The sequence below is a fragment of the Dermacentor albipictus genome, chromosome 4, assembly GCF_038994185.2.
Source record: "Dermacentor albipictus isolate Rhodes 1998 colony chromosome 4, USDA_Dalb.pri_finalv2, whole genome shotgun sequence".
Lineage (NCBI taxonomy): Eukaryota > Metazoa > Arthropoda > Arachnida > Ixodida > Ixodidae > Dermacentor > Dermacentor albipictus.
In genome coordinates, this window is record NC_091824.1 from 117,326,360 (window position 1) to 117,346,227 (window position 19,868).

Consider the following 19,868-nt stretch of genomic DNA (forward strand, 5'->3'; position numbering starts at 1 on the left):
CGTTCCCTTTCTGCGGCTAATATATATAAAAAAGCAGGACAAAGAAAAGAGATCACGCTTATAGTACATTGCTCCAGCGCATCGGCTGCAATTGAGGTAGTGAACGAAACATGTAAACAAAACTGGAGAACGAACGTGAGAAGTTCGTGCTTGCTTTTCTCCTCTGCTGAAAACTCGTTCATGGTCCCGAGGTAAATTTCAGCAGCTTGAAACTTGTTTTGTGCTGAAGAAGACCAGCTGCGCCCCTCTCTACGGACGGTTAAGGCTGTGCTAGAGTATAATGGCACAAGAATCTTTGTTCTCCCTTGTCTACGTACGCAATGTAACATTCATTTCGAGCGGTACGCGTCTCACGTTCATTTAATAAAAAAGATAGCATAATGATGTATATGCGCGAGCCTGGGGGGGCTAACTCTCATAAAATATGGGCGATTGCCAAACGCGATGTGCCGCGCCTTTTCTGTGTGCTTATAAGCACGCTGATTGGCTTCCAATATCGTCACTACCCTCCTTTCCGGACATCGTTACTTCCATCATGCATTCACTTTATGTATTAAAACACTTTAGCCATGGCAATGACTTCCATCAGTTCAGAGGACCTCGCCTATACAAAGCTGGCTCGTCTGCGAACACTTTTGCAATGCGTCGTTCGGCAGGCACGAGTAGGTATGGCGCGTCCATTAAATATATTGACACTAATGAACTACGGGAAGGGAGCACCCGGATCGTTACGACACGGTTACGTCATTTTAACGTCGAAGTGAGGCTACTTTGCGCGCCACTCACGCGAGGGAGCGATGCGAACCAGGGTTGCATAACGATGCGTACAGTGCTACGGGTAATTGCTCGGCGATAAGAGGCAGTCCACCCGAAAGTGTGCGCGGAAATAGTGTCTGTAAATGCGCACTCTGTCATAACCGAGTTCAGTACGATAGTAGAGCTATGGATTCGAGGTAACGTAGACGTATACACTTCTCGAGTCGAAGTACAAAGTAAAGAAAGGAGACGTCGCAGCCAGGTTACGATAATGTCGTTTGCTATTAGTTATCGCGAAGTCCTTCCGGTCGTTATTATTGCCCCGCCTATTCAAATGGACTTAAGGTGCAGAAATATTATCCGTTAACCAAACAGAAAACTACTTTAAATGTAATTCGCTGTGCTCGGATGAACAAGCCCAGTTGCAATGACTGTCTTCAGGAAATGTTGTAGGTGAGGCCCTGAATTGTTTTTAAATATGTACAATGATTTGAAAAATATACAGCATAAAAAAACATTGAAAGCTCGAGTTTTCTAATTATTTGGCTTTGTTGAAGAAATAAAGTACATCGCAACTCAGTAGGAAGCCCTTTTTACTGGCGCCTAAAAGGAAAATGGTACGCACTTTATACGCGACTCTACAATATGCTAATGTCTTATCAATATATAGTTGCAAACTTCGGGGCAGTGGACTATTTTACGCCAAGAATAGTTTAGAACACGGACACACAATCACAGTACAGGATCACAATGAATGCCACTTAATGCTGGAGTAGTTTGTGGAGGTCTGTTGTCCTTAAGTATAGAAACGATGGCTCGGTTGCCTCTTCTGCGATAGCTTTTGATGTCATTATTACAAAACGGCTTGTACTGACTATAGTCTGCGGCCAACGCCACTTAGCACAGTCGCGAGCGATCGTGTTTGTGCAATGTATCGAGGAGTCATACAGAATGGTTTTAAAATACTCCTAACGATCAAAGCATTGTCCCCCGTTCAAACGCACCCCCACCTACGCTTCCCCTCGGAAGTCGAAAGGTTTCAGAGGCCACTTCTAGCCATAGCCAACAAAGCAGGGTAGCTACGCGTCGACAAAGTCCAGATGGGATGCGAAGGCGGAGAGAAAAGTCCAGGACTTGCCGCCGGTCGATTTGGAAAACTACCTATGTGACGCACGGAAAACATGAAGTCGCGTGTAAGCATGCGGAGCTCCCTAGCTGCATCTGACCCTGACAACGGTATCGATTACATGTCTGCTGTCTTCAAGAGCTGGCCGATGAGCGTATTTGGGGGACTCGTTACCTATGACGCAGCAGTGAGATATAATTCATTGAAATGTGATGCGGCGTCCTTTCTCGGTTGAGGCATGAATAGGCTCAACATTGCAATATCATACAGTGGCTACGAGAGATGTCGTAATAGCAGGCTCCAGATTAATTTTGGCCACCTGTGGATCTTTATTGCACATCCAGTTTTCGATGTACAGAGGTCAACACACTTCTGTAGAACGCTCGGGACCACGTGCTCAGGGCTTCGCTGGCGACATATAAAGATGACGTGTGGGGCAAAATCGGCTGGTTCTGAGCTTGCGTAACTGCGTTTACAGTTTGCATTGATTTCTTCCGTCCGTGTCTCGACCGTGCTCGACGTGGTGGTCACCTCACGCTTCGGTAGCTGCTTTGGCCCTCAGCAGAGCGTTCTAAACAAGTGTGTTGGCCTCTGTACCATCTTTTCTTTTTTTTTTCGTCGGAACTCGGTCGGCGCGGCCACGTATGAAACCAGCGACGGTGTGCTTCAATGCGGAACGGGATAGTCAATGTGCCCCTACATTAATATGTCCCCATGTTCTTAATGTGCCGTTGTGGCTGTCTACGGCCTATGTCTCGACGGGGTTCCGCATGTTGTGGAAACACATTTACAGCTTTGGTTCCTGTCTGAGGAACCACCTCTCCATAATGAGAAACTCAGACACGTTGGCGTGTTGAAACTTCGGCGCGTGTTAAAAAAATATTTCACAGCAGAAACCTTTCAGAGCCATCATTACGGCGACCACAACGTCCAAGGTCTTGCTGCTTTCAAAGCGTCTACCCGACATGGTTTTTCGTTGTCTCGAAACATGTTTTTATTTTATTTTTGTGTTTTATTTTAATTCGACTCGTTCAGCGGACATCATGGGCTGCGGATGCGAAGGCAGTTTTAGCGTATTAATACGAATCGCGACATTTGCTCTACGCGATCGCCATCTCTTGCTGCTGTCGTTATTCATGAAGAACTCGAAGGGTCATCAGTGCACTTCAGAAGTCATTGAACCACTGCACTTGAACTGTATGCTCGCGCGTCCATCTGAAGTGCTAATGGTCCACATTGTAAGTGATTACACAGCGACACAACCGCCAGGTCAACTGACTTTCTAAAGCAACGTGAGAGTGACGTCGCGTACCATGCCAGATTGATGGACTCCAACGGACGATGTGTGTGTGCTGTGCTGTGCTGTGTGCTCTCTCTCCCTCTCCCCCTTCCCCATCTTTAATCTCCCCCATCCCTCTCCCATGTGTAGGGTAGCAAACCGATTAAGCCAAACTGGTTAACCTCCCTACCTTTCCTTCTCCACTTTTTCCTTCCTTCCTTCCTTCGTATTCACGCTTAGGAATCAAAGAAAGCTAACTGCAACAATCTTAGATAAAGCATGACGAGCAAGCAGCAAGACTAGATCCCTTGTTAGAAGATGGTCTTGTTACGCTAGCATGGCGGCACGGATTACGTTGCCCCAGTACCTTTCGCCGGAACGCTGACCGAGACCCACACGGAGGAGCCAAGCCAGCCGACAGCTCGGGCGCCGAGTTCCCGTCGCGGCCGCAGGGGGCAGCACGTCGGCGCTCCGGGCCACGCGAGCGCTCGCGGTTCGCTTCGCGCGCGGCTTGAAGCGCCACTTGGCCGAAGAGAGGCGCGCAGATTGGCGCTGCTTTCCGTAGTGCGCGCATCTCTCTCGCGGCTCGAGTCCCGGCACGTTTTTGGCGCCGTCACCCCTCGTCGGACAACCGAGGATACAAACACCGGAGAACCAGCACGCCTCGCGGAGGATGACGCGCCGCCGTATCGTTTCGGGCTCCATCAACTGGCGCTCCTACTGCTGCTGGACAACGCTCGCGCTCTGCCATGTGATCGGCTTCGCCGGTGAGTATTGTGCACCGCCGGCCATCTTCACATTATAAATGCATAAATGATTTTGCCATTTCCAAACACGGACCACCAACAGTTACCTGTCTCGCTCGCAGAAATGATCCGGCCATTGGTTATAAACACAATGGCAAGACACTATAGTGCGCGAGAAACTGAAGCCGGGAGATTTTCAACACTCTTACTGTGCCTCTAACCAACATTTCATGAATCAATTAGTTTGTTTCGTAAGGTACATGATAAATTATTAAGTTATGCCCATTTGCACTTGAGGCATGTTGCACTTTACATTTACTTAAAATGTAAGAGAGATGTCCCGTACGTTGAACCAGCTTGAAAACCCGTTATTTTCTTTCCTATTTTCTAATTTTTCTTTCTGGCGTACTAGACTGATGGGACACGCGACCGGAAGTTGCTTACTGCTGTCGCGGCGTTGGCATAACTGTCTATGCGAATACCCCAATAGAAAGTGTATTACTTAAAAGATGCATGAATTAAAATAATTAAGCAAGTGGAAGGGGGCGGAACAAGGCGACACACGTCTTGCCTTGTTGTTCATTAACTACAAACACATCGCAAGACAGGCTACCCTCCCCCCTCCCCCTCAAGCATCTGTTAACTAAAGACACATTTAAAAGACTAACGCTACTGTCATAAGAAAGGCAGCAAACGTACTGGTAATAAAACATGCCACACACATAGCAGAGTCACCCGAGCGTGCTAGCACTACTCAAACAAAACGGTAAAGATGAAACAAATTGTATTTTGTGAATTTCCAGGAAAATTCGTACGTGAACTGCACAATTGATGTCCCTGTCACGGTTTTTATATTTTCATCGTATTAAACACATTAATGTCAGAGAAAAGGTGTAGTCGGCACCACCTAGAGCAACCAATGTCTGCTTGGATACAGCTAACAATAACGAAAAGAAATCCAACAGCACCGGCTATCAGATAGCCTACACGCAAGCATTAAAATAAATTCATAATGCTTGTTATTACAACCAAAAGTAAGAACAGACAGACAAGCAAATATGCAAGCAGGCAGTTAAGAATATCTAGCCGTCAGTTTTAACAGAGCCGGGTGTGTTCAACAGTAGACAAACGTGGAATCTGCAGAAATGTGCATCTGTGAGTCTCCAAAAGCTACTGAAGACTATACGCTCCACATATCAGAATGTGGAAATCAAATACGGGGATATTTTTTTATGCTTCTAACTATCTAATACATCTTCAATCCCCCTACCTCCTGTTTCTCAAAAGAAACATAAAGAATTCCAAACACCAGCACCTTATACAAGTGCTGATATCTGATTGCCGCCTCTTTACGTGCGGGCAGGCAGCAACATGTAGGGGTGATATCAGTTATCATTTCAACAATTGGTACCTCAGAGCTGCATGTTTTCTTCGTCGTTACCTACGCAATGTAATCTTGGTATCTCTATGCACTGCTGCAACATTTTTCAAATGGATACGACAGAGGGAAAAGAAAAAGGCAAGACCACATGCGGGGACTACTATAGGCGCCAACCAGTAATTAATGGTGTCGAGGTGATATAGGAAGTTTTCTCCTGTCGGCCATTGTCTTCTGACTTTGGTTTTTCATGTTCATGATTGTTTTCTTTTTCTTGGAGGGGGGGGGGGGGGTAGGGTGGCAATTTGATCATGCAGTGAAGGCGATTTTTATTTTCATCCGAGGAGGGCTGCTTTAATAGGTACAGAAATATGCATCCACGCTGTATTTGGCGACTTGTATATGTTTTCTGCGTAGCCAAAAAAAAAAATGAACTTGCTTTCCGCGTTACAACATTCATCGCCCTGAACTTTCGGCTGTTGACTGGAGGTTGCAATTATTAGGATTTGAGGCTCGTATGGACGCAGAAGACACATAAAAAAAGGAAAATGAAAGAAAGCAGGTTTTTTTTTTCTAAAACTGCCGACCACTTCTATAAATCAACTTTTCTTTCCTTTTATAAAAATTTCTTTTTTTTCTTTTTGAGAAGTAATTTGTATGTTTTAACAGTTAGATCAAAATACGCCTGGAATCTTGTTACTACTGGTTCTCGATTTCTTAATTTATTGTACAGAACCATATCTTCAATTATGGACGAACAAATCATGCTCATTTCTCAAATTACTCAAACAGATACTCAATTCCAAGAGCTAGGAAAAGAACGTTGTAGTTCAAAACAATACATTCCATGACGTCGTGCTGTTCAGAAACGCTCAAATTATTGTGCGTCGCGTTAGGAACGAGACTGCCTCTGGAGTTTATCTTCGGCGATTGTGAAGGCGGGGCCATCGGTTTCCCAGTTTCCCATGGTCTCATCATTTATTAAACCACATCAAAACAGCAATCTCTATTTCAGAAGCTTTTTTTTTTCGTTTGATTTCACACAAATTTTGAGAGCGTAAACTCAAGTCGTATTTTGCACTGCCACTGAGCACAGGTTTGTAGAGAAGTCACCCTGATTTTTCAGTACAAGTCTCACTTGCGAAAGCGCTACGTTTGTTATGAGAGAATATTACTGCTACACCTGTTAAAAGGACCATACGAAAAATCAATGTCATGCACATTATTAAGCGGCACTTTACAACATCAAAGAAGCCATCCTTGTCGTGACAAGAGTCTTGGTAGGCCAGAAAAGATGCAATGACGAAACAATGGTGGCGCCGCCGTCTTGAAGTTGCCGCACCAGTGCGCCGTGACGTCATGGGTTTTAATGGCAACTGTTAGGCCTAGCTAATTTTTGAAATGTAAAGGTGTTACTTTATTGCACTCTAAAATAGTCAACGAGTGAAGTTAGCAAGTTTCAAGAACCTTTATTGAGCCAAGACGGCCCAAACACGTAAAGGTGCCTTGAAATTCGTGACGTCACAGTGGCGCACCGTCATTAGGGTTTCGGCACGAAATTAAAAAAAAAATTAACTTTGACCTTCGTTCTCACTTGCAATAATAAACCTACTGCCGCGAAATTAATGATAATGGAGATTTCCAAGACAACTTCGTCAGTCTTAATAAATTTAGTGTTCAACCTTTGTCTCCCTTCAAACATTCGATATAGGCTTTACCGTGTCCGCCCTCGCAATCATGCCGTCACTGTCAGGTTGTCGTCAGGCTCCCTCTTTATATCCTCGTTACCGAGGGCTCAGACTAATTTCTTATATATTAATTTATATAAATTCTGTCAAAAGCGCGACCTGTGTTGACATCTTATTTTTGGCTCACCTGTCGTACTCTTCCTTTGCAATTGTTTTAGTTTAGACTTTGTGACCTGTCGTGTTATTCCTTCTCTCCTTTGTTTTCATTTCTACGCTTCTGCCCCCTTCTTCCGGACAAGTAGCCAAGCGTGCTGCTCCTGCCGGTGGCAATTTCCAGCCTGCTCTTTGCTTTCTTTTTCTCTCTTTCAAGTATATAGGCACATAGGGTTTCAATAATAATAATAATAATAATAATAATAATAATAATAATAATAATAATAATAATAATAATAATAATAATAATAATAATAATAATAATAATAATAATAATAATAATAATAATGTTCGTAGCCATCAAAAACGCAAAACAACATAAACAGGATAAGCTTCAGTTGGCTTCTAGAACCATGCCTATGGATGTGATACACATGGCGAAAAAAAGATACATAAATTGATGAGACATGTAGAATAAAGAAATAAAATGGATGACGAAAAATGGAAAAGACCATGATAACATTTGGTACAACAAAGTACATTGAACAAGTAAATATTCTGATGCAAAAATGTTCTGGAGGTTAATTTCACCATAGCTACTTTAATAATTCTTTCTGCGTGCTTTTCGATGTCCTGTTAAAGATTTCATCTGGTAACTTGTTACAGGTGTCCGGCACATACGCACAGCGTCTGGCCGCACTATACGTTGTGGCTGAACAGATGTGTTTTCTAAGTTCTCTTGCGACGGCATTTTTTGTTTGAATGCGGAATTCCAAAAATGTTTGATGAGAACTGTTTTTATAAGCAATGATGAAAAATTCGGTAGACCAAGTTCACGGAAGATATTTACAGCTGTTACTATTGGGGAATTATAAACAACATTTTTATTAATATTTATTTTATAATCCTGTCTACCCTGCACCTCCAACAATCCGAACAGAAGCCGAAGACTGTAATACCGTATCTCAACACGCTGTAACCCAGTGCATGTACAATAATCTTTGTTACAAGCAAGGGTGCAAAACTTTTGATATTAAAAAACAGCCAAGCGACTGAACTCAGTTTAGAATAACTAAGTAATAAGTGAAGTTGCCACGATAAATTACTATCGAAAGATATTCAGAGATATTTCCCAGAATCCACGAATGGAATAGGCGCACATTTACGAGAAACACAGTTCAACTCATGTAAGTAGAGAGGCATGTTAATTACAGGAGTCTTGAGTGGAGAGCGAAAACAAACAAGTGTTTTTTGGGGCATTAAGAACAATTCAGCTATTAGTGAACCAAAGCATTGCATTTTACACGTCATTTTGAAACATTTCAGCAGACATTTTGTAAGAAAGGTGCTTTGCCAGTACATACTGGAGCGTGGAACATTTAGATTGCCAAAGGAAAGTCGTTAACGAAGATGTTAAACAACAATAGAGATAAAATGGAGCCCTGAGGAACTACAGTTTTCCGCAACGCCCTTATCATCGTTAGCGACCACTTGAAATCTGTGTCTCAAGTAATCTTCGAGAATGTTGTAAATGGCCCACGAAATTCCCCAAAATACAGTTTACTTAAGAAGATTTCATGGTTCAGGGTGTCGAACGCTTTCGCTACATCTAAGTACAGCGCACACGTGAAAAGATTCTGATTGAATGCCGAGAACAGGTCGTGTGAAGATTCCTCAAGCAGTGCCACAGTATCAAGCCCTGAAACAAAGCCAAACTGTCGATCAGTTAGGATATAAAATTTGTTAAGGAAAGAAGACACAGTGTGAAACAGGAATTTTACTTAGACCTGAGCAATAACCCGCAATATACATATTGGCCGATAGTTCTGAATATTATCTTTCTTCCGTGACTTGTACAGTGGTAAAGCAACTGCAGTTTTTAAGCATTCCGGAATTTCGTCACCTTCAAAAGAAAAAAAAAACCATTCAGTATATGCAGGATATCTGACAGCGCATTGAAATTCCTTATGATGGTGTGCAGAGATATTCCATCATATCGAGTGGGCTTGTTAGGACGGAAACTGAAAATAATTTCTTCCAAATCACTCCTCGAAATTCTCGGAAAAAAAGGTGATGTACATGCGGATTGCCCTAACGACCGAGTGTTTGGGGATGGAGAGCAAGGAGATTTTTTTAAACCTCCTTGATGGAGAGGCAGCTCTTTGGGACGCTCTTACGAAGTGCCTGTTGAAAGCATCAGCCACTACTGTGGGAGGTTACTGAAAAGCACCGAAAACAGACCATTTATTGGAACTCACTCCTCTGAGATGATTTACCAAAGACCAAGTTTTGCTTACACTATTTGAACATTGTTGTAATTTATAAAGGAAGTAACGGCGTTTGGTGCTACGCAGAAGAGCAACAACTCTACTTCTTGCCGCATTGCACTCTAATCGCAGTGCCTGGTTTCTCGGATTTCTTTTGCAGCGTTTCCACAAAGTATCTCGATACCAAATAAAAGCAACAATTTCCGTGTTCATCCAGCAGTGACCCTTTCTTATCGGTTTAGCTACCAGCCTTGTGCAATGTAATTCATTTTTTTTTTTCATTTGCGTACAGAACCTCTAATACACTTTGCCCGGCGAATCTTCTTTGGTTAAGGATGCCCAGTCAAACGAAACGGTGCGCTTCTCAAGCTTAGATTGATTAACAATAGGGATAATGGATTTGCGCTGTCCAAAGGCAGTTTCGACAGAGGCATTCCAGACGCGTTTTTTAATGCTCGACGGCATGATACAAAGTAGTGGTCAGCCAACCTTTGTAGAATAGTATATCACCTAAATAAACCGCTGGAAGCCCTGACCGCTATGTTATCTAAACAAGATTGCACTTGTCTGTTATTAAGTAATTCCGCTCCAGTAGGAGCTCCAATTCTACATTCCAGACCATAAGCGGACAACGTAGATAAATAATCACAAAGAATCACTTCTTCAGGGCATAAAATCTTGATATTAAAGTCTACGATAAAGCAGAATTGGTCCACTGAGCTCCACTGCTGCAGAGTTCATCAAGCTCTACAAGAAACCGGCAAAGGCTGCATGAGGGTGGTCGATAAATCGATAAGATACGCACAGAAAATGACCACTTACAAATTTTGACCAAGCATGTACAAAAGATGCATCAGCAGAGGAAACTTCAGTTCTCGTTAATAAACAGAACAATACCTCCGCCACGACGCCCACTTCGTGTAACAGAATGCGCGTAAAAGCCCTGCAAGGTAAACGTATCAAGGCAAGCCTGGGAAACATTGATTTCTGTTATCACAAGAACGTCTACAAAGCCACTTGTCGACTGAGCCAGAAATATAAATTCGTCCCAGTAATTACGCAGGCTTCAAATATTAACGCTCACAACAGTGAAATCTTTCTCAAAAGCATCGAAATTCTGTTTTAAAGGAACTGAAGTCCAGTAGTTCACTGAAAGAGAAAGAGAGATGTTGGCTAAGCAAAGTTTTCCAGGTGCGCTTGTTTACAGTTTCGAGCAAGAGACGCTATTTCATTCTTTTTCACAAAGATCTTGCCACCTTTCGTCCAACAAAACCGATAACCCTCCACCTTTGCCTTCGTCCTGGCTTTCCAGAAGAGATCACGGTTAACTTTGGTGAAGTTATCATTGAAGTAGATCTTTGGAAATGTCACATTCACGTAGTTGCTTTAGCTTTCCCCCACGCTTCAAATCATTTTTCCTTCCAAATTACAGATGTAAAGCGCACCAGGACCACAGGTGTACCACTGATTTTGACTTTTAAATGATGTACGGCTGCAATGTCGTCAGACAAAAACCCAGATAGTTCCAGCTTTGCGGCCATTTGCATGATTGTCTGTGTTAGGCTTTCACTACTTTTCTCCGGGAAACCATGAATCTCAAGATTCTTTAGTCGGCTATACTGTTCACTTTCATTTTGGTTTTCTTCTAGGGTTTGTATAACAGCTGTCTGAGTTAACACAGTTGTTTTCAGAGCTGCCAGTTCAGCACGATCAGACATTTGACCTTCCTGAATGTCTTGTTGTTGTTTCAAAAAGAATCGTACTTTTCGGACAAAAACTACACCGATCCTTGGAGTTCCCTAACTGATTTCAATATAGCCGTGAACAGTAGGAGAGAATCGACCTTCTTATGTAGAATCGGCAAAGATTGAAAACTTTTTCTGATTTCCCTTAACTCATCCAACAGTGAAGACTCAGAACCACTGTGTTCCTCAAGAGCAGTCTCTGTGCCGCTGTTTAGTTTCGCGTTACTTCGGCACGTGTTACACACCCACGCATTTCTCTTAGCATGCCTGTTAGCTGTTAACTGTTAGCTGCTATTCCAGAGCATGCCTGTCCGAGATCATGAATATTCGCATTATTATTATTATTATTATTATTATTATTATTATTATTATTATTATTATTATTATTATTATTCTCTAACCTGTACTGTCTGCTGCTCGGTGATACAGTGAGGTGGGGCCAGTCTAGCGGCTGTGCATTGCGCTTCTTTTTTCCTTCCTTAGCCATGACAATTTGTACAAATTTTGTACAATTTAGTGGGAAATAAAAATATATCCTAAATAGCACCGCGTATATACCGAAGAGTAACGTCCACAAGCGCATCTTCCGGCTGTGCACGGCTGTGCACGGCTGTGCACCCTAAAATCGCACGCAGCAGAGCATAATACCGGCGCCATCTCATGGAACAATAAGTACAAACAAGTCAGCTCAAAAATAAGCTGTAAAATGGCTATAATCTTTGTCAATTGTCTTCTGCGGATGTAACGTCGATTTTCTTTTTTTCAGCATATCGTACACCATTTAATCGATCATCGACATTAAATGATTATCTTCTGAACATATTTTTTATATCGCAAACTTGTTATCGCACATGATGAACACGTGACACATGACACTTTAAAAAAACTTTCGGTTCTTCGCGCTGTGCGAGGATTTTTCGTTAAGGCGGATTGCCGCACAAATGCGACACGACGCCGAGGTATAGTGCAGCCCCCATATACGGTAACAGCATTCTGCTTCTGTGGGTCATGCCGCGCCTTACTAGCGAGTCTACATGCAAGTGCTTGCCATATGCCTTGAACGTTGAAATAATTTGCTAGGCTGTTCTTTTTTTTCTTTTTTTTGCGCAAGCTGCCGCCGTAATCTTTACCGGGAAAAGCATGCTTGTAGTGCTACGTGCTTCGAATTCTTATCAGAACTGGCTTATCATCAATTATGTGGTTCGGATTATTGTTTTGTGCTTGTTCTTTATTGAAACGTATGTTCCTCTGTATGAAGCACGCACGATTCCAAAGAATGTATGCACTGTTCGCTTCACTTTGCTGACTGCTCGAAGCCTCTGCCTTGCGAGGATACGAACCACTGCTCCTGACCCTGCACTGCCACCGGGATCGACCCACATTTTTGCTGGCGGACGCGGACACGAAAAATGACGACCAACTAGAGGCTGATAGCTTCGCTGCAAAGCTGTCTATTCCGTAGCTGAAACACTTTTAATCGATTGCATGTATTTCAAAGCGAACAGCTTCCTTTGGCTTCCATTGCAGTTTTCTGAATCTAACCAGATCTGAACGAATGACGTCACCACGCTCGGGGAGAAACGGGGATTCCCCTTTCGTATCTGTGCGCGTGACATGGTGCAGCGTGGGGATATTGTATTGCACTTTATCCGCGGCGCCGTCTCTCTACGATTGCTGCGCACGTGAGAACACATGATTTCGTGATGGATGATAGTTGAGTCCGACTGTGCGAATTGAGTCCGGTGAGCAGCATTGGGGATGTTTGCTTTGTGCCAGGAAGCGTTTTGTCAGGGTCGGCTATGTGTTGTAAATTACACGTTATTAAGAATGCCACGTGTTGATAAAATTGCATAAACAGGCCTGGAGTGTGACCTGATCCCGGTGACCAGAACCGGTAACGCACTCCCTCACCAGAGCAGGCAGGATTGGCCACCCTGGTGCAGTACCGTATTTTCCGGTGTAAAAGACGCGGTTTTTTTCCAAAAATCTTGCTGGTGCGTCCTATACAAGGGTGCGTCTTATATGCGAATTTTTCGTTTTTTTTTTTGCGGGTTCAGAAATTACTCAGGTTCATGCTCAAGCTTTTTTCACCGAAAAAATATCACTACCAATGATGCGGTAGTAGCACGGTTAATACTTCAATACGGGGACCGCCGTGCGCAACTTTTTTTAGGTGAACGTTATCATGAAACGGTGGGGATGACGACTTCCAGAATCGCAAACACGCGGTCGTTTCGGAGGCGAAAGCAAAAGTAATGTGAAATTCCCAGTGATGGCGACAGTCGCGCTTCTCGACATTGTCAAGACAAGCCAAGCCGGCGTTCTTTTTTAGTCATTCTTTGCAACTTCGCAACCGTGTACGTATTACGTCTATGTTGGTGACTTCGGCGTGTGTTTTCCACCCATGGTTCATTTCGCGATGGTCGATCAAGCGTGTGTAATTAACCCTGACTAGCCTAAGTGGGTAAATTGGGGTGCGTCTTATACACGGGTGCGTCTTATATACCAACTTTTTCAATGAGAGCCTTCATATATGGCGAGTGCGTCTTATACAAGGGTGCGTCTTATACACCGGAAAATACGGTACTTGGCCACAACCTCCTATATGAACAACACAATCAAACCCCGGCCCTCAGTCCCCAGCAGCTGCGAAGCAACTGACCACGGCGGCGGTCAGACCTGCGACGCTGCAGAGGGTGCTAAGAATCACTGGCTCCGGACAGGCCGCCATTGGAATATGAACCTGGCAACGTTTAACGCTAGAACGTTATCTAGTGAGGCGAGTCTAGCAGTGCTATTGGAGGAATTAGAGGGCAGTAAATGGGTATAATAGGGCCCAGCGAAGTTAGGAGGCCAAAAGAAGCATATACAGTGCTAAAAAGCGGGCACGTCCTGTGCTACCGGGGCTTAGCAGAGAGAAGGGAACTAGGCGTCGGATTCCTGATTAATAAGAATATAGCTGGTAACATACAGGAATTCTATAGCATTAACGAGAGGGTGGCAGGTCTTGTTGTGAAACTTAATAAGAGGTACAAAATGAAGATTGTACAGGTCTACGCCCCTACATCCAGTCATGATGACCAGGAAGTCGAAAGCTTCTATGAAGACGTGGAATCGGCGATGGGTAGAGTGAAAACTAAATACGCTATACTAATGGGCGACTTTAATGCCAAGGTAGGCAAAAAGCAGGCTGGAGACAAGGCAGTTGGGGAATATGGCATAGGCACTAGGAATATCAGGGGGGAATTATTGGTAGAGTTTGCGGAAAAGAATGATATGAGGATAATGAATACTATGCTGGCCTCGCGGATCGCACTTGACGGGATCAAAGCGTCCGCTGTCCAGCTAGATAACGGGTCGAACGCAGTTGAACATTTAAAACAAACTTTAATTACACTGAGAAGGTCAAAAAAGCAAGTTAAAAATACACAAAACGTTCAGTTTTAGCCCCGTAAAAAAGTGGTCCGGTCTCTAGGGCTGGTGGGGCGAGTCTGCCCGTCCCGCGCTTTTCCAACTGCGGTTTCCATCCCCGTCGCCGCCCCCAGGCACGGGAAACAACAGACGACACCCCGAAGCGTCGTCACTGGGTTTCTTTCAGGAACCGAACGGAGGGAGCGGGGTCCTTTCTCTCGCGCACAGCTTGGAGTCCGCGGGGGGCCAGTGAAAGAGAAAGCCATAAAAGTAAGGAAGGCTCGCTTCCCTCTTGAAAGAAAAGTCTGGCCGTGCATTCGCGACGCGCACAGAACACTCCCCGTCTGGTGTCTTCCGTTGTTAAGACGCCACCACTATATCACGGTCACAGCAAACGCACAACTTCTGTTGTTGGCCGGAAGAATGTTTTCACAACCCCGTCTTTGGCTGTTTTCAGCTCGACCTTGCGCACCCTTCCATCTGCGCTGGGCAGGCTTCGTGTAATCACTCCGACGGGCCAGTCGTTGCGGGTTGCTTCTTTATCCCTGAGTAGAACGACGTCGCCTTCTTTGAGGTCGGGTTTTGCTGCTTGCCATTTTCGGCGTTGTTGCAAAGTAGTGACATACGTTGTGCGCCAGCGCTTCCAGAACTCGTCAGCCAGGTTTTGCACGAGACGCCAATGCCGTTTGTAGAGGTTGCTTGTATCTAACTGCCCAGTTGTTACAGATGCACTTCCGTGTTTTTGGGTTAAGAGTGTCGCCGGAGTTAGGATTGTGGGATCTTCGGGGTCAGACGAAGTAGGAGTTATGGGCCTGGCATTAATGATGGCCGCAACTTCTGCCAAAAAGGTTGCAAGAATGTCATGCGTGAGTCGTTGATGACGTGACTGCATGAGCATTGAGTCAAGAATGCGACGTGCAATGCCTATCATCCGCTCCCACGCACCGCCCATATGGGACGCGTGCGGTGGATTGAATATCCATTTGCAGCCGTTTCCGCTGAGGAACTTGCCTATTTGTGAGCGATGAATGCCCTCTGCGCTGATTCCAAGTTCTCTGCAAGCTCCGATAAAATTGGTCCCGCAGTCAGAGCGTATTAGCTTGACGGGCCCTCGCACTGCTAGGAACCTTCGGAAGGCATTAATGAAACTCGACGTATCCATTGATTCGATTAGCTCAATGTGCACTGCGCGAATGCTTAAGCAAGTGAACATGACTGCCCAGCGCTTGCTGTTTGCAACACCACCTCTCGTTCGGCGAGAGACAATCATCCAGGGACCGAAAACATCGATTCCAACATTCGTGAAAGGAGGATCTGTGCTGATTCGATCTGCCGGAAGGTCAGCCATCTTCTGGTCGTGAAAGCGCCCTCGCAGCTTCTTGCATGAAATGCATGCTTGCAGCACGGATGAGATGCACCTTTTACCTCCGACGATCCAATACCCAGCAGCTCGTACGGCTCCTTCTGTGAAATGTCGGCCCTGGTGTTGCACGCATTCATGGTGGTGGCGCACGAGAAGCTTCGCCACATGGTGCCGACCCGGCAATAAGAGAGGGTGTTTCTCATCGTCTGGAAGGTCGCTTCCGTTCAAGCGGCCGCCGACGCGGATCAAGCCGTTGGCGTCTAAGAATGGGTCAAGCCTTCGAAGCGAGCTTGTCTTGTGAACCTGCTCTCCTCTCTGGATACAGCATATCTCTTCATAAAATGCGTCCTGCTGTACTGCGCGAATGACGACGAGCCTGGCTTTGGAGAGCGCCTGAACGGGAGCTACCTCTCCTTGTGATGCGTTCTTTGCGCGATGGGCAACCTGGATCAGACTTGCTACAGCACGAGTGAGAGATTTCCAGTTCGAGAGTCTATGAAAGCGTTCAGCTCCGAGTCGCTGTCGTCTTTTCACCTCCGTCGCCAGAGTGCAGACTTCAGGGCGTATTTCTTTGTCTTCATCAGGATTTGAGAGGATGAAGCTCGACGACCGTGCTTCCTCTTCTCGTCGTGAGAGAAAATCAGGTCCGGACAACCAGTTCGTGCTCTTAAGCTGTGCTGCTGGAATCGCTCTAGTGGCGTGGTCTGCTGGATTTTCGTCTGTGTGAACGTATTTCCATTGTTCAGGTTGCGTGCTGCTACGTATCCGCTGCACCCTGTTGGCCACATACACGTAGAACCTTCTTGTTTCGTTGTATATGTAACCCAAGACCACTTTGCTATCCGTGTAGAACGTGACCGAGTTCGGCTGGAAGTCCAATTCTCGTAGTATAGAATCGGTCATCTCTACAGCAAGCACTGCTGCACACAACTCAAGCCTTGGGATGGTGTGTTCTGGTTGTGGAGCAAGCTTGGCCTTTCCCATCACAAATCCGACGTGTCTGTTTCCTTGCTTGTCAGTCACGCGTAGGTATGCCACAGCTGCGACGGCCCTTGTGGACGCGTCTGAAAATACATGAATGTCCCTGCTTTCGGCTTCAAGCGTCGAGACTGGCGCATACGTTCTTCGCACGTGAAGGTGCTGTAGTGTCTGAAGAGAGTTCTTCCACTCGTCCCATCTCTGCTTTTTCTCGTCCGAAAGCGGTGTGTCCCAGTCATAACCCTTCGTCACGAGGTCACGGAGAAGGTACTTGCCTTGAACCGTTATTGGAGCCACAAACCCGAGTGGATCGTAAAGGCTGTTGACGGTCGACAGCACTCCTCGCCGCGTATATGGCCTGTCCTGACGAGGAGCCCTGAAGACGAAGCTGTCGTCGCGTATGTCCCACAGTAGACCGAGACTTCTTTGGGTAAGCGACGCGTCTGTGCCGAAGTCGAGGTTCTTCAGTCCCTGGGCGTGGTCCTCTCGAGGAAATGCATTCAGCACATTCTGCCTATTCGAAGCTATTTTGTGCAGCCTTATGTTAGCTGTTGCAAGCATTTTCTGCGTTCTTTGCAGCAGACTAATGGCATCTTCTTCGCTCGGAAGAGACTTAAGCCCATCATCGACGTAGAAATCTCTTTCAACGAACTTCCTGGCATCTTCACCAAATCGTGGGGCAGCTTGTTGGGCAGTCCGTCGAAGGCCATACGTTGAAACAGCTGGCGATGGGCTGTTGCCGAAAACGTGAACCTTCATTCGGCACTCTATGATTTCTCTGGAGATATCGTTGCCCTTAAACCAGAGGAACCTCAGGTAGTTCTGATGGTCCTCGCGAACCATGAAACTGTAGAACATTTGCTGGACGTCTGCTGTAACCGCAACTGGTTCTTGCCGGAAGCGTATCAAAATCCCCACAAGGTTATTCGTCAGGTCAGGGCCGGTCAGGAGAACGTTGTTGAGGGATACCCCTTCATACTGAGCGCTGGAGTCAAACACGACTCGGATTTGATCAGGCTTCTGGGGGTGGTGAACGCCGAATATGGGCAGATACCAACATTCTTCGTCCACGTGAAGTGGTGGAGCTTCCTCCGCATGACCCTTGATGAAGAGCTCGTTCATGAAGTTCACGAAACGTTCCCTTGTTTCAGGATTTTTTCGCAGGGTACGCCGTAGCGAGAGCAGACGAGACAGAGCTTGTTCTCTGTTGTTCGGAAGCCGACTTCTCGGTGTGCGAAAGGGGAGAGGGGCGACCCAATTATTTAATTTGTCTTGGGTGAATTCACTATTCATTATCTTGAGGAATGTCTTGTCTTCCATGGAGAGAGCACGCTGGTTGTCAAATTCTGTTGTCTCGAAAAGATTCGGGGCCAGGTTGTCATCCAATGTTGCTGCCAATCGTAAATCTTTTGAGACCTTATCCGCAGAGTAGAGAATCGGCGCCTCCCTAACAAAGAAATGTCTTGGGCATGGCTCAAAAAGAGATGGTCGCCCACTGTCCAGCACATGTGTCTTGAACACGTTGACGCTGCCCATTTTCCGCGTTCGACCAACGCAAACGTCACCGACAATGACCCATCCGAGGTCGAGCTTCTGAGCATACGGCGCGTCGTGGGGTCCGTTGATTGTCTGACGAACCTTGTGAGCTCTTAGGATGTCTCGGCCAAGGAGGAGCAGTATTCCAGCCTCCTCAAGAGGCGGAATGTGATTTGCTACTGACTTCAAGTGCGGGTAGTGCCTTGCAGCGTCAGGTGTCGGAATTTCCTCTCTGTTTTCTGGAATTGCCTTGCACTCGAGGAGAGGTGGAAGAGGAAACTTGACTTCGCCTGACATGCTCTGCACGAAAAAGCCATGAGCGACTCTTCCAACCACTTCAGTACTGCCGGAGCAAGTGCGGAGCGTGTATTGCGTAGGCGTCCCCTTCACTCCGAAATCGTTGAGGAGTTCTGGCCTAACCAACGAGCGATTACTCTGGTCGTCAAGAATCGCGTACGCTCTGACTGTTTTCTCAGGCTGAGTCTCATGGGTCACCTCTACGAGGCAGATTTTAGCACACGACTTTGTGCTGCTGCCAGCGTTTGCCACTTCGGTACGCCTAGATGTGACTCTTCTTTCTGAGTCATCTGTCGTACTGTCATCAGACCCACTAGCCCTTGACGGCTCTGAGGTTGGCGGTGCTGGGTGAAGCGCTGTGGCGTGGTCGGCGCTGTCGCATATGAGGCATATCACGACTGCCTGACATTGCCACTGCATGTGGTTCTTGGATGAGCAGCATCGTAGGCAGATCCCTTGCTTCTTTATGAAAGATTGCCGCTCTTCCAAAGTTTTCTCACGGAAGGCGCGACACCTTTCCAAAGGGTGAGGTTTCTTGTGATATGGACACCACCTTTTAAAGTCCTTCGATTCCGGTTGCTGTTCGTTAGCAGTGGCATCTCGATTAATTTTGGCAGAAGCAGGATCCACTTCTGTTTTCCTTGCTGACACAGACGATCTTTGCCGCGTGGTCTTGGTACCATTGTCTTCCTTCCTTTGATTGAATTCAGACGAGGCATTTTGTGGATGCAAGATGAAACTCGGGTCGTTCCTCATGCTGGCTTGATCTCTAACAAATTTGCAAAAGAAAGAAAAGGGTGGAAATGCAGTGTCATGATCTTTTTTGTATTTCGACCCCGCCGACATCCAATTTTCTTGAAGTCCTGATGGCAACTTCGAAACAATTTTGTTGACCCCTCTTGCGGTATCCAAATAGCCAAGACCGGCGAGATACGGGTCAGTTTTCGCAGCCTCGAGTTCTAGCAGGAGGTCGCCAAGTTCCTGGAGTCTGGTATTTTCCCGGTAAGCTATCTTCGGGAAGTCTTCCAGCCGCTTCAGTAGTGCATCCTCAATTGCCTCAGGGCGCCCGAAGACGTCGTCGAGCCGTTTCCACACAACGTTCAAGCCCGTTGAAAAGTCGTCCACGTGCACCGATTTCAATCTCC

General features: G+C 45.8%; 1 protein-coding gene across 3 annotated transcripts in view; it reads left to right on the plus strand.

Annotated features, from left to right (window-relative positions):
• The window catches only part of LOC135914684 (uncharacterized), a 200,187-nt gene that overhangs the window by 70,563 nt on the left and 109,756 nt on the right, over positions 1–19,868 (plus strand). Inside the window, exon 1 of one of the 3 annotated variants that reach the window (XM_065447630.1) lies at positions 3,698–3,928. The exons of the other annotated variants lie outside the window; for them this stretch is intronic. Coding sequence (XP_065303702.1) covers positions 3,835–3,928 — 94 coding nt within the window. The 5' untranslated portion in view covers positions 3,698–3,834. Of the gene's footprint in view, positions 1–3,697; positions 3,929–19,868 lie in introns of those variants that run through there. 3 annotated transcript variants of the gene reach the window in all.